We start from the raw sequence: 15,313 nt of genomic DNA, 5'->3' as shown, positions 1-15,313 counted from the left end.
GACCTGTGGCATCTATTTGTAGACCTCGTCTGTAGAGCATTGTACAGACAGATACCCACTTTTCAGCCTTCTTTTGCCAGCAGGAGGTGTCCCACCCCAGTCCTGAGCTTTGTGTGCTGAAGCTGGCTCCGTCCCCATCTCACTGCAGCACTCGTAGTGTTTATTATCTTACACAAACTGAGGAAGGGCTGTTGCTTTCTGCTTGCACATAGAGCCCAGTAAGGCCTGGGTTTCCACTTTGCATTACCTTTCTGGTCCATGGAGGTGTTTATCTTGTCTTGAACTGAAGTATGTTTTATATTTTATGTTTCTTTTCTGTTTGTCCTGAGCAGGGAGGTTGTGATGAGTGAATGGAACCTTTATAGGCCATTTTGACTTGAAGGCCTGAGTGTGTTTTGGCGATTGATTCATATTTTGGTTCATTCCTTCTAATCACCGTGCAGTCTTTCGTCATCTAACTGTGCCATTCTGTAGCTGTCCGTTTCTTGTGGTTATCTGTGGACATTGGCATTGGTTGCTGTTTTTCAGTGTTACACACAGTGCTAGACGAAGGTCCTTGTGTGGACTTCTCCTTGGTGCACACCTAGAAGAGTTGTTGCCAGGTTATAAGGTACTCACCTGTCCTGTGTAGATAGTCGCTTACGCTGCCCTGACAGTGTGCGTTTCTTTACCGTCCTGAGCATCTGTATTGTCAGACTTGTAAATTTTCGTCATGCTAATTAATAGTGAGAGATGGCATTTCATTGTTTTTTCTTTTTAATATTTATTTGTTTTGAGAGAGAAAGAGAGAGTGTGACTGGAGGAGGGACAGAGAGAGCAAGAGAGAGAATCCCAAGTAGGCTCTGAGCTGTCAGCACAGAGCTCGATGTGGGGCTCAAACCCACAAACTGTTGAGATCATGACCTGAGCCGAAGTTGGATGCTTAACCTACTGAGCCACCCAGGTGCCTCCCTTGTTTTTTTTTTTTTTTTTTTTTTAAGTTTATTTTTATTTATTTTGAGAGAGAGATAGAGAGCAAGCGGGGGAGGGGCAGAGAGAGCAGGAGACAAAATATCCTAAGCAGGCTTCATGCTGTCAGGCTTTTGTATTCTTTTGAGACTTTGATGTGGATCTTTGAGTGTCTGCACAAGACCACTGGAAGAAACACCTTGATTTTAGATGCTTTGAGATTTTGTAGTAGTCTAACAAGGGAGGTGACAGAATCTTTTTTTTTTTTTTTTTTTTTTTTTATGTTCATTTATTTTTGAGACAGAGAGAAACAGAGCATGAGTTGGGGTAGGGGCCGAGTGAGAGGGAGACACAGAATCAGAAGCAGGCTCCAGGCTCTGAGCTGTCAGCACAGAGCCCGTTGCTGGGCTCGAACCCACCAACCGTGAGACCATGACCTGAGCTGAAGTCAGACGCCCAACCAACGGAGCCACCCAGGCGCCCCCAGAATCTTTTTTTAATTTTTATTATTTTTTTGGTACAAACTACTCTAAGAAGTCAAATTCTTATGTTTTTGCCTAGCCTTCCACGTTAACCTTGAACTTAAATTTTGTACTTTGAAGATTCTCTACTTTTTTTGTCAACTCATGAATGTATTTTAAAAGCTTTAAAAAAGTTTTATTCACCATTTTTTGTTTTCAATAATATGGTTGGCTCATTTACTAGAAACTGACATTGAACTCTCTTCATTCTTCTCCATCTAGTTGCCATTATTAATTCTAATAATTGTTGTTAGTCCTGGGAAACATTTTCTGGCCTCCTCAGGTCAAGTCAGGTACCCCTTGTATGTGGTTCTATAGCACCCTTTACCTTCATAGCACTTCCTGTATTGGAATTGCTTAATTGTCTCTCTCCTTTCTCTAGACGGTCCTTTCTTTGGTGGAAAGGACTCTGGCTTCTTCATTGCAACCCCAGGGCCGGCCACCGTGCTTGGGACGCGGAAGGCACTTGGTTTGCGACAGGGCTACTGTCGTCTCTTTGTTGATTATTACCACAGTTGTCTGACTGGATTCCTGCCTCTGATCGTGCTTTCCTGTACTCTTTCCTCTACTCTGAGCCCAGTTTGCTCTTGGTGTAATTCAAAGCCAATCACTTCCATGATTCACCACCGCCCTGCTATGAGAGCCCAGTAGCAGTTTCAACTGGCTCATGTGGCCCTTGTCCCTGATTATTCTACAACCTAATGTCTTATCACTACTCACTTATGCTTCTAGGTTTTAGACAGTCTCAATTCTTTTAAGTTCCTTGGAAGTATTATGTTTTCTGTTTCCTCTAGGGTTCTATAAATATGCTGCTACTCCTCGCTGGAGTATCTCTATGCCTTCTTCCCCCACAAAAGAGGATTTGGCTAATCCCTGCTCCTCTTTAGGTCTCAGACTGCATGTACTACTTCCTCTAGGAAGTCTTTGATTTGCCAGTGTGAGAGGGGTTTAAGTAATGTGTGGCTATAGCACTCTGCACCTCATCCTCAAAACACTTGTCAGTTACTTGTTAATTGTCTCCATTCCTCACTATCTCCTAATCTAGCAAGGGATGAGTTAGGCAGATTATTATATCTTCTGCATCTACCACAGTTTTGATTCATAGTAGGCGTTCATTGGAAGCATTGGACGAATGTTAATTTAGGCATTATTTTTGCAAGTTGCAGAAGAGTGTGTCTTAGGAGTGTTTTAATTATTTGTCCAGGTTTATAATTGTTAACTGAGTCTCATATATTATTGATTAATGTATTTTATGGCGGCTTTTTAAAAAAATTATGACCTCTGAAAACGTTTTGTTCTAGTCCAGACTGCTGGAAAGAGAACTGAATCCATACTGGAAAGATGGTGGTACAGGTCTTCCCCCAGAAGACTGTAACGTGTCATCAGTTACTAAAGGTATCTCTACATTTTGGTTGTAGCCACACAGGCGTTTCTTGTAACTTGGTATTCCTATGGGAATGACCAGAGTTTGTTGGTAGATTGGGAAGATCTGATTATTTAAATATCGCGTGTTTCTGTGTAGTGAGGTGGTTTTAAGTCTGTAATTATCTGTGCTTATTTCTGTATTTGAAAAACAACTGTAAGTTTACTGATCATCTGATGTGGAATCCGGTGGTTTCATATTATGAGCCTCTATGGATTATTATTGAAGGTTCAGATTACATAGGACAAAGTAAATAAAATGTGTGTGGTCTTTTGAGGCCTTGTTTAAATTTAGTACCTGGAAAGATTGATTATGTTAATTATATATGTTGGGGAGGAAATTGATTAAATCTATATTTTTATATTTGATAATGTTTTCATATTTCAGTGTCTGTTTTGAATGGATTAATACAAAGTATGATTTTGTGAGGATATAATAATGCTTTGGGTTGTTACATCCCGTAACAAAATATAAAAAAGCGGTATGTCTGAACTTTTATGAAAATAACGTATAAATATTAAAGATGTGATTTCATATGTTCTTTAGAAATTCCTACTTTGCCAGCATTCATAAAACTTGTTATTTACCTTGGATAGTGCTGTTATTTTCCAACAGATGGAGACAAAATATTTAAGTGTCACATAATCACACTTGATACCATAATTTTAAAAGTATTTTTATGCCAATTAAGTGTTCGTTGACACCTCCATGAAAAGTTCATTCAAATACAATTAACCCAGTGTACAGATAGTGGCATTGTAAGTTGGGGTGTTATCTTTTCATCTTAGTGGTTTACCAGAATACGTTCCTGCTTTTTGTTATATCTTTTATTTTTATTGTGGCCATTCATAAAAATTCTTCTTATACTTTATGTAGAGATGTCCCTAGAGCCCCCTTCCAGTTTCATTTGTATTTTTTTCTTTAGCAGTTTTGCTGAAGTTATTAGTAATTGTAGCATTTTCTTTATTGCCTTTCAGCACTGGTAGAAATGTCTCTGCTGGGTTATATCATAGGAAGTGTAGTCACACAGGAATCTCTTTGAGATACTTTTTTTTTTTTTTAGACACTTAAAAGCGAAAGCGTAGGGCAGTAAGTTAGCTTCCTGAACCATTACTGTGTTGGGCTAATTTTACGATCCAGGCTTTTACCAGCACTCTTGTCAGAGGGCAGTCAATAAATTCATCTCTGGGGAAAACTTAGAATTGACAGACTTAATCTTTGGGTTTTTTGCAGTCAATAGGTTCTTAACTTCTTGAGTGTGGGAGACTCAAAGTTCTACCTTACGTGGTATCTTTCAGTTGAAACAGCATAATCAAAGACGCTAGGAGAAAAACGACCTAATATGAAGCTTTTGGAAAGCCTTTTTCTTTCCTCTTCATATATGCTTTCACTGCTCCCCTTTCCTGTATTATTTAGAAGGAAGAAAATGACAGAAAGCTTCTCTCTGTCAGACGTTCAGATCCCAGAGTTGAAATTAAATTAAAAACTTTTTTTAATGTGTATGTATTTTTGAGAGAGAGAGAGAAAGCGCGCAAGCAGGGGAGGAGCAGAGAGAGAGGGAGACACAGAATCCGAAGCAGGTTCCAGGCTCAGAGTTGTCAGCACAGAGCCCATTGCGGGGCTGGAACTCGAAAGCAATGAGATCATGACCCGAGCGGAAGTGAGATGCTTAACCTCCTGAGACACCAAGGCACCCTTGAGTTAAAATTAAGTTTTAAATGATCTGTGGGTTTTACCACATATGCAGATAGTGTAGTCATTCTGTTTAGACCAGTGGTAAGGCTGAAATGGTTAGGCACCGAAAAGTGTTGTAACTTTAATATTAGGGAGTTGTGTTTGTTGGTCACATAGTGTTAGAGTTAAGGACTCAGATTTTGGAGTTAGGCTACTTGAGATTGGAATTTTGGCATTTCCACTTACTGCTTTGTGATTGGGGAATGTTTCTTGACTTCTCTGAGTCCAGTTTACTCATTTTTAAAAAAGTTTTTATTTAAATTCACTTGCCTAACATAGAGTAATACTAGTTTCAGGTGTACAATATAGTGATTCGACACTTGGGCACATCCCCCGGTGCTCATCAGTGCAAGTGCATCCTTAATCCCCGTCACCTGCTTTCCCCATCCCCCTGCCCCACTCACCTCCCCTCTGGTGACCATCATTGTGTTCTCTGTAGTCAAGAGTTACAGCCCTAGTTTTTAATCCCTGTTTTACAGTAAGAGTTTAAGTAAATTCCTCAAGTTCATGGCTAGTAAGTATCCAAACCACAGTTTGAATCCAAATAGTTTGGCTCCAGAGCCCGCTCACTTCCCAGCATGCTGTTCTGTGCCTCTCAAAGCTGGAGACAGAAGTGTACTTTCATCCTCTATTTGGTCATACATCTATGCCTGGATTTTTTTCTAGAGTAAGCATGTATTTTGTATTTGGAAAAAAAGAAAAAAAACTATTTGAAACCAGCCAGTTTAACTTGGTGTCAAGTTCATGCATTTAATTTTCTGCCAAATTGGCAAATCCTGAAGCTGCGAAAAATAGCCGCATAAGGACGTACCCGCACACAATAAAAACCCTAGGCTGATTCAGTATGGTATTAAGTCATCAGGTCCCATTCTTTAGGGGCGGAAAGTAAGAGTTTTTGTGGTGGTGTTAGTTGCCAAGGCTTCACCCTTGCGTGTGGAACCAGATTTTGCATCTCAAAAGTATAAAGCTAATCAGAATTTTCTCGCTCGAAATATTTTTAAAGGGGAATGTCCTTTATGTAGTATAAGATGGAAAGAATTAAAAGTTTGTCGTCTGTACCTGAACCAAGTCTGCCTTTCTCTGCACGACCACTTGGCTGTGCTATCTCTTGATTCTGCTCTTGCCTGCTCTTCGGTGATCTGCTTGCTACCCCTGTAGCCCATACTCCCCAAGACGACCATAAGCAGGTCCTACAGAAGTAAAACCAATCCTGTCATAGGCCTCCTCCTGTGACATTCTTCAAGGGCTTCCCATTGTTCTTGGGGGTAAGAACAAACACCCTTCTGGAGGCCAGTGATTCCTTGCACCCTCTGCTTTCTGGCCAGTGGTGCAGTTCCTGCAGCCTTCTTTGAAGGGCCTAAGGGCCTTTGCACAGGTTTCCCCTCCATTACCTAAAGAGCCCCTACTCCTCTTTCACATCACTGCTGCGACATCCTCTGCGAGGCTGTCCCTGACCCCCGGACCAGGCTGTTCCCTGCTGTGTGTGCTAGCTCTGTGTCCACTTCAAGACCCTTACTATTACAGTAGCAATGTTACATGGACTCATGTGGTTATTTGAATGTCCATCTGTAATGAGATTATGAGCTCTGTGCTGATAGGGTGGCTGTTTTGCTTACCTTTTATCCCCAGTGGCTAGTACAATACCTTTCCCAAGTGAATAACGTGACAGGCCGCTGAGCCAAAGTGCTATGTGAAACAAAATATGAAAAACAGCATCTTGGTGAATGTTTGATGTTTTATCATTCCTTCCATTATTACCCAGTTAAGCTCAGTTTGGAAATGAAAATAGAAAGGAAATGGTATATTATCCAGTTAACTTATTGAATATTACCTACAGAATATGTATGTACCTGTATTTTATGTAAGAAAAAAAAGGTTTCTCAGTCTTTACATATACATAATACCCATTCTGTGTAGGAATAATAGTAGTCAATGTTAAATACAACTCTATTTTTTAAAAACAGTGCATCTTTATATCAGAACATTCACGGGACATCACCTCTTAATCAACCTAAATTTTCAGTAAAAGTTGTTTTCAGAAATAAGTATTTGTGAAATTGACAAGCTCCAGTAAATTCTTAAGGCAAATAACTATAAAACCTGGACAGAAGGCTCCTTAGTTTCACATCGTCTAGAAATAGCTTCACAAATCATTTGGAAAATCCACCTAGGGGTAATCATAATAAACCACATTTCCCATTCATTTTTGAAGCCAGTCTTGCTTGAGAATTGATCAGACAGCACCTGTTGCTGAAGATAGCAATAAGGCCTGACCCTGATACTTAAGCTTTGATTCTGGATCAGTTTTCTGGCTTGGGCTGGTCAGGAGTCACTTCCTTCAGAATCTTCATCAGTGAACTGAGGCAAGTATGCACTCACGTTATCTTCTCTTACAGCTCTGCATCCTTTTCTGGTCGAGAGAGGTTGTCAATACCCAGCTGAGATGCATTTACTGTGGCTTTTGTTTTTAAGAGGTAGCACGCCGTTTTGCCACTGGAAAGGCGAAGTGACCTCTCAAGGCATCCAGGGCAGCGTGGGTAGAATACAAATGGAAACCAGTGGGAATCCCACAGGAAGTCCAGAATCAGAGGTTGTCGGTGCTGCCTTTGAGCGGACCTTCAAGGCCAGCTAGCAAGGGGGCTTCCCATACCACCGTATTTGTGAGTCTAGAGAAGCGCCCAGCCCCGCCCACTGCGGCAGGTCTCGGGCAAGGTGCCCAGGGCACCCCCATGGGAGCGCGGTGTGGCGCCAGGTGCACTGGAACAGGTGTGCCTCTCAGTGCGGGGCCAACCAGCTAGGACTGCTCAGCACCTGCATGTCCTACTCCTTGGACCCGCACAGGAAGTTTATCACTTGCCTTGTTGGTGCCATCACCCCGGGAACATGGTGGCCGGTCTTAGGTGGGTGCTGTGAGGATCCAGGGAGGAGATCTTCCAGCAAAATATCTGGGATACAGTAAAATAATGATGACAGTGGCAAATACTTGCCCTTATGATGAAATGTTTTGGGAAAATGAAGTTTTCAACGGTTTGTTTTGGTAGTGATTGAGGTGCCATGTTTTCAAAAATCAGTTCATTAGTTTTGATCTTTTCCCCTTAGAAAAAATTAAGTGGACAAGTAAGTAACCTGTTTTCAGCGTTCATACAAAATTATTTTTAACCATATTGTAGCAGTGGGAATATTTGTACAGTTTTAAAGTACCTGCGGCACATTTACACGTGAGCTCATTTTCGTAACAACCGCGTGAAGGTAGCAGAGTAGGTGTTATTGTCCTGAATGTTACAGCGCAGGACAGTAAGGCTCAGAGTGGCCGGGTCGTTCCTCTAGTCAGAGGGGTGGTCCTGGGACCAGGTCTTCTGATTGCTGGCCCACGTTGAGTTGCTCTGGATTCTTCACTACAGGACTGGATGTGTTACCATGGAATTAGTAGACATTCTTGCTTACAAACTGTTCTCATGTATTTTTGTTCTTTCCAGGATGTTTTCCCCTCTTTTTTTTTGACTTTTAGAATCTTCTGAGTTGGGAGAAATTTCATAGGCAGTTTAAATCAAAACTGCCCTGTAATACAGATGAAGAAGCAACGATTCAGTCAGTGACTTGGTTAAGATCTTACAACTAGTTTATAGGAACACTGAGGTTAATATCTTGGTCTCCTGATATTTTGTTTGTTGCTGTTTTTATATTTGTCTTATGAGAAATGTGGGGAATGGAGCTTGGATTCATTTGGTTGTGTTTTGCGTATACCAAATAACCTTTAATTATGATGGAAGCATATACTTTTAGTCTCTTACATTTTGACCTCAGATATAGGTGTATATATGTTGTATACCGTGAGTTTATTATAATTATTTGATATATCTTTATCTCTGCATAAAGGATAGCGACTATGTTTTATTTATTTTTTACTTCCTACTGTGTTTAACACATTTTCATATTTATAGTAAATATTCACTAAATGTTTGTTAGAATGAATTTCATGATAGATGGTGCTGCAAATTGGTATTTTTTATTTGTTTTTAAAATATTTGGTGATTTTTACTGTTAAAAATATTTCATTATTGTCATCTCTAATTATAAGATTAATAAGACTATTGAAATAGAACATACAATCAACTAAAGATGTAATATTATTGAATAATTTTTTTAATGTTTATATATTTTTGAAGGAGAGAGAGAGAGAGAGAGAGAGACAGAGTGTGAATAGGGGAGGGGCAGAAAGAAAGGGAGACACAGGATCTGAAGCAGGCTCTAGGCTCCGAGCTGTCAGCACAGAGCCCGATGTGGGGCTCAATCTCAAGAACCGTGAGATCATGACCTGAGCTGAAGTTGGACGCCACCCAGGCGCCCCTAAAGATGATATTATTGTATAAATATTTCTAAAATTGTGAGTCTTACTCATACCTGAATTCATTGAAAGGTTTATTCTTTTTAGAGAAAAAGATTTTTTTAACGTTTATTAACGTTATTGAGAGAGAGAGAGAGACAGAGCATGAGCATGGGAGGGGCCGAGAGACCGGGAGACATAGAATCCGAAGCAGGCTCCATGGTCTGAGCTGTCAGCACAGAGCCGGACGCGGGGCTCGAACTCACAAACTGCGAGATCATGACCAGAGCCAAAGCCGGATGCCTAACTGACTGACCCACCCAGGCGCCCTGAAAAGTTTTTTTTCTTGTTTGAGTTTCTTGGTAAATGTTAACACAGAGGAATAAAAGTCTTCCTTTTTCTCTGAGCTTTTTTTCTCTGAACTGTGTTAATATACTGGTGATTGTTAAGGAAATCTTGTCTTCACTCTGCCCATCAGCATTTTTTCAGTTTCGTAGATAATTCTTTGAAATAAACTTAATTGTGTAACTGGGATGTTAATATAGGTATTATTGATAATGGGTTTCTCTTATCCTCGTGTAAATTGAGGATTTAGACTAACTTCCTTGAGTAATTGCATTGTTAATTTCGAACTCATACATTGTATAAAATAAAAAAGGAGTAAGAGCAAAATAAACTTGAAAGAAAAGTGAATCATTGAGTTAACTGGACATCTAGGTTTCGAAGTACGCAGTATTTTAGATCTGTAAAGAGAGACTTCTTTTCTTAGAAGAGATTGCTTAACAAAGATAGATTTTTGAGATTTGAGTGAGACTACAGTCAGAGGATTGAAAAGTCTTTTTTTTCCCTTTAAACTTTTTAGTAAAGTCTAACACATACAGAAAAGTATGCAAATCGTTAAGTGTACAGTCTGACCATTACTCCAAGTGAAAATACCCGTGTAATCAGCACACCTTTTGAGAAACAGAACATCTTTAGCATCCCACAAGCTGCCTTGTGGCGCTTCTGGTCCCTGTGCTCCTGTCAGAATAGCCACTGCTTTGGTTTCTAGCACCAAAGTCCATTTTCCCTGGAATCCCATAGTAAGTACCGTGTTCCCTTTGGTTTCCTGCTTCCTGTGTTCCCATTTTCAGAATCACCCATGTTATGCACTGTTGTAGTCATTGATTTCCATTGCTGTGTATTTTAGGAATATGTCACAATTTATGCTGTTTACCCATGTTACTAATGGTGGACATTTGGGTTGTTTTCTAGGCTGGGATTACTGCAGACTTTTCCACTATTTATGATTTTTACACATGTCTTTTGGGTTTTGTGTGTGTTTATGTTGATTGTAGAACTGGGATGATCTAAAGCCATCCTATTTTTGGACAAGAAAAATCAGGAACAGAATTTTGACTTAAGTGATTCGATTTCTTTATGCACATAAAAGTGTGATGTGTGTAGAAGGAAATACAAGCAGCTTAATAAAGTTTGTTGAAGGCATTCAGATTTTCATAGCTGGCAGTCATGACTATAATGGAATAATTTGTTTTGATTTGCCTTTCAGTATTCTCTTCTGTAATTTCCTCATTTGTTCTTTGTTTTGTTTCTGAGGTAACTTTCTCCTCTTCTGTGTGTGTGCTTTCATCCTTTATTTCTGGGCATGCCCTCCCTGCTTTTATCTTTGTTTGTGGACATCCAGCTCCTTGTTTTAAGCCTGATCTTTAAATTTTACGTGACCTTCCATTTAGAAATAATCCATCTCTCATTGTTGTATAATTCTTTACCTTTGTGTAATTTTTACTACATATTATCTTTATTGTTACTGTTTATATCCTTTTATCTTTATACTTTTAGATTGCACTTTTTTTGAGGATAGTTTAATTTTTGCCTTCCTCGGTCCCTAAAATATATACCTTGCATATATAGGTACATAAATAATATGTTGAATTTTATTTTTTTTTTATTTTTATTTTTTCAACGTTTTTTATTTTGGGACAGAGAGAGACAGAGCATGAACGGGGGAGGGTCAGAGAGAGAGGGAGACACAGAATCGGAAACGGGCTCCAGGCTCCGAGCCATCAGCCCAGAGCCCGACGTGGGGCTCGAACTCACGGACCGCGAGATCGTGACCCGGCTGAAGTCGGACGCTTAACCGACTGCGCCACCCAGGCGCCCCTATAATGTGTTGAATTTTAAATGCACTTATGGTTCTTTTATGTTCAAGGAAGAATAACTTATACTTTAAGAAATTATTAGAGAAGCAATATTAATTCTGTTATAACTACATGAAAAGTATAACTGACATTTAGTATTGGAATTTAGTTTCAGTGGTAGAAGATGGTGGATTGAGCTGGCTGAGGAAGTCTTACCAGAGAATGAAGGAACAAGCTGAGAAACAGAACAGACGTTTTGAAGACATTGTGGCTGAAAGATATGGGGTGAGTACTGGCATTAAGGAGATATGTATTATATTCAAAGTTATATGAGAAATAATGTCTGTAACTTTGTCAGTGTTTTGTGCCATGAAGCTCTTTTGAATTAAATGGGTATTAAATCTCAACTCTGTCTACTGCTGAAGCCATTTTCTGCCTTTTTTTAATTGTGTAAACTTCTGTAGCATATTTTTATTGATATGATGAACATAAAACTTAAGTGTGTGTGTTTAATCTAAAAATAACATTTTCTCATTGTGAGAGAATTTAAATAATGCAGGAAATCCCCCAATATGCCTCTTGAGATAAGCGCTGTTGAAATTTTGGTGTATTTCAGAGTTTTTCTTTATTCCAGAGATTTTATTTTCCAGAGTTTTAAAATACAAGTTTTTTTTTTGTTCTTGTTTTTTGTTTTTTTGCTTTCTTTTTATTTATTTTTTATTATTTATTTATTTATTTATTTATTTATTTTAACATTTATTTTTGAGACAGGGAGAGACAGAGCATGAACGGGGGAGGGTCAGAGAGAGGGAGACACAGAATCTGAAGCAGGCTCCAGGCTCTGAGCTGTCAGCACAGAGCCCGATGCGGGGCTAGAACTCACGGACTGCGAGATCATGACCTGAGCTGAAGTCGGCCGCTTAACCGACTGAGCCACCCAGGCGCCCCTGCTTTCTTTTTAAAGAGAGAGTGTGTGTGCACACATGATATTTTAGAACCAGCTCCCCCATTTACCAAGTGTGGATAATCTTTCTATTTCAGTTGTTAGTAATGCCCTTTTCTTTTTTAATTTCTAGCAAAAGCAGATGTAGAAAGTAGTAAGATTTCAAAAATATGGGCAAGTAAAAAAAAAGTGAGAGAAAAATCATATTTATTCTGGAGATTTTAAAAAAATGTTTTATTTATTTTTGAGAGAAAACATGAGCGGGGAGGGGGCTGAGAAGGGGACAGAGGATCCTAGCATCTGAAGCAGGCTCCATGCTGACAGCAGCAATCCCAGTGTGGGGCTTGAACTTACCTTTCAGATCACCACCTGAGCCAAAGTCAGCCGCTTAACCCACTGAGCCAGGCAGTGGCCGGGAGATTTTTTTTTTTTTTTTTTTTTAATGTTTGTTTATTTTTGCGATAGTGCCAATGGGGGAGAGGCAAAGAGAGAAGGGGACAGATCTTCCAAAGCAGGCTCTGCCCTGACAAACTGGAGATCAAAACCTGAGCCAAAGTCCGAGGCTCAACCAGCTGAGCCACCCGGGGAACCCCCAAATCATCTTTTTTTTTTAAAAAAAGAATGCTTGTGAAGATAGAGGAAGATGGTGGTGTAGGAGGACGCTGGTCTCACCGCGTCCTGCGGATCACTTAGATTCCACCCACATCTGCCTAAATAACCCAGAAAACCGCCAGAAGACTAGCAGAATGGACTCTCCGGAGCCAAGCATAGACGAGAGGCCCACGGAAGAGGGTAGGAAGGGCGGAGAGGCGGTGCGCGCTCCACGGACTGGCGGGAGGGAGCCGGGGCGGTGGAGGGGCAGCCCGCCCTGCAAGGCAGAGCCCCCGAATTCTGACTTGCAAAAGCAGAGGGGCTGGACGGAGTGTGTTCTGACAGCCAGCGGGACTTAACATCTGGAATGTTGTAAGTCAACAGCTCTGCTCAGAGAGCGGGAGGGCTGGAGGACAACCGAAGGGAGAGTTGTTGAGCCCTGGAAGACAGAGCTCAGCTCTGCGGGGAACAAAGGCACTCAGAAGCGCCATCTCCCTCGTCCATCCCCCAGCAGAAATCCCAAAGGGAACCAGTTCCCGTCACCGAACTTGTTTGCACCGCGCAAACACCCAAGGCTGTGCTTCTGTGGATCCATCCCTCCGACGGGTCTGCCTGCCTGCCTCCCAGTGCTGCAGGGCCCCTCCCACAGCGGACCACCCATGGCAAAGCGAGCTAAGCCTGCCCCTCCCGCCCCTGTGCACCTTGCGGATCCATCCCAGCTAATATGCCCTTGGCCAGGTCCCATACAAGAAGCACCACAAGCCTGGTAGTGTGCAAGCAGTCCAGACAGGGGCCACTCCACTCCACAGCAAGTACTGCCCCTCGGAAAGGGGAGGATAAGGTACACACCAGTCTGTGGCCCCAGCGGAGGGCTGGAGTCAGACATCGGGTCTGACTCTGGCCCCACCCACCAGCACAAGTTACTCAAGACAGCACAGGGGAAGTGCCCTACAGTTTGGAGCCACTGCAGGAACTACCCAAAATGATAAAATGGAAGAAATCTTCTCAAAAGAAACTCCAGGAAGTAGCGACAGCTAACAAATTGATGAAAACTGATTTAAGCAATATAACGGAACAAGAATTTAGAATAATAGTCATAGAATTAATCGCTGGGCTTGAAAAAAGCATAGAGGACAGCAGAGAATCTATTGCTACAGAGATCAAGGGACTAAGAAATAGTTATGAGGAGCTAAAAAATGGTATAAATGAGGGGCAAAATGAAAAGGAGGTGGCCATAGCATGGATTGAAGAGGCAGAGGAGAGAATAGGTGAATTAGAAGATAAAATTATGGAAAAAGAGGAAGCTGAGAAAAAGATAAAAAAAATCCAGGAGTATGAGGGGAGAATTTGAGAACTAAGTGATGCAATGAAACGCAATAATATCCGTATAATAGGGATTCCAGAGGAGGAAGAGAGAGAGAAAGGGGCTGAAGGTGTATTTGAACAAATCAAAGCTGAGAACTTCCCTGATCTGGGGAAGGAAAAAGGCATTGAAATCCAAGAGGCACAGAGAACTCTGTTCAGACGTAACTTCAATCGATCTTCTGCACGACATATCATAGTGAAACTGGCAAAATACAAGGATAAAGAGAGAATTCTGAAAGCACTAGGGATAAACAGGCCCTGACTTACAAAGGTAGACACATAAGGGTAGTAGCAGACCTATCTACTGAAACTTGGCAGGCCAGAAAGGAATGGCAGGAAATCTTCACTGTGATGAACAGAAAAAATATGGAGCCGAGAATCCTTTACCCAGCAAGTCTGTCATTCAGAATAGAAGGAGAGATAAAGATTTTCCCAAACAAACAAAAACTGATGGAATTCATCACCACTAAGCCAGCCCTACAAGAGATCCTAAGGGGGATTCTGTAAGTGAAATGTTGCAAGGACCACAAAGTACCAGAAACATCACTACAAGCATGAAACCTACAGACATCACAATGACTCTAAACCCATATAATAACACTGAATGTAAATGGACTAAATGCTCCAACCAAAAGACATAGGGTATCAGAATGTATGAAAAAAACCAAGATCCATCTATTTGCTGTCTACAAGAGACTCATTTTAGACCTGAGGACACCTTCAGATTGAAAGTGAGGGGATGGAGAACTATCTATCATGCTACTGGAACTCCAAAGAAAGCTGGAGTAGCCATACTTGTATCAGACAAACTAGACTTTAAATGAAAGGTTGTAACAAGAGATGAAGAAGGGCATTATATAATAATTACGAGGTCTATCCATCAGGAAAAGCTAACCATTATAAATGTCTATGTGCCGAATATGGGAGCCCCCAAACATATAAAACAATTCATCACAAATGTAAGCAACCTTATTGATAAGAATGTGGTAATTGTAGGGGACTTTTGTACTCCATGGACGGCAATGGATAGATCATCTAGACACAGGATCAATAAAGAAACAAGAGCCCTGAATGATACACTGGATCAGATGAACTTGACAGATGCATTTAGAACTCTGCATCCCAAAGCAACAGAATATACTTTCTTCTCGAGTGCACATGGAACCTTCTCCAAGATAGATCACATATTGGGTCACAAAACAGCCCTTCATAAGTATAAAAGAATTGAGATCATCCCATGCACACTTTCAGACCACAGTGCTATGAAGCTTGAAATCAACCACAGGAAAAAGTCTGGAAAACCTCCAAAAGCATGGAGGTCAGAGA

General features: G+C 40.9%; 1 protein-coding gene across 2 annotated transcripts in view; it reads left to right on the top strand.

Moving 5' to 3' along the window:
- Positions 1-15,313, top strand: part of CWF19L2 (CWF19 like cell cycle control factor 2) — a 149,792-nt gene that overhangs the window by 22,355 nt on the left and 112,124 nt on the right. For both annotated transcript variants that reach the window (XM_007077678.3, XM_042957516.1), the window contains exons 6-7: positions 2,771-2,864; positions 11,258-11,373. In XM_007077678.3, coding sequence (XP_007077740.2) covers positions 2,771-2,864; positions 11,258-11,373 — 210 coding nt within the window. The remainder of the gene's footprint in view (positions 1-2,770; positions 2,865-11,257; positions 11,374-15,313) is intronic.

The sequence above is a fragment of the Panthera tigris genome, chromosome D1, assembly GCF_018350195.1.
Source record: "Panthera tigris isolate Pti1 chromosome D1, P.tigris_Pti1_mat1.1, whole genome shotgun sequence".
Lineage (NCBI taxonomy): Eukaryota > Metazoa > Chordata > Mammalia > Carnivora > Felidae > Panthera > Panthera tigris.
This window is presented reverse-complemented; position numbering and strand designations above follow the sequence as displayed.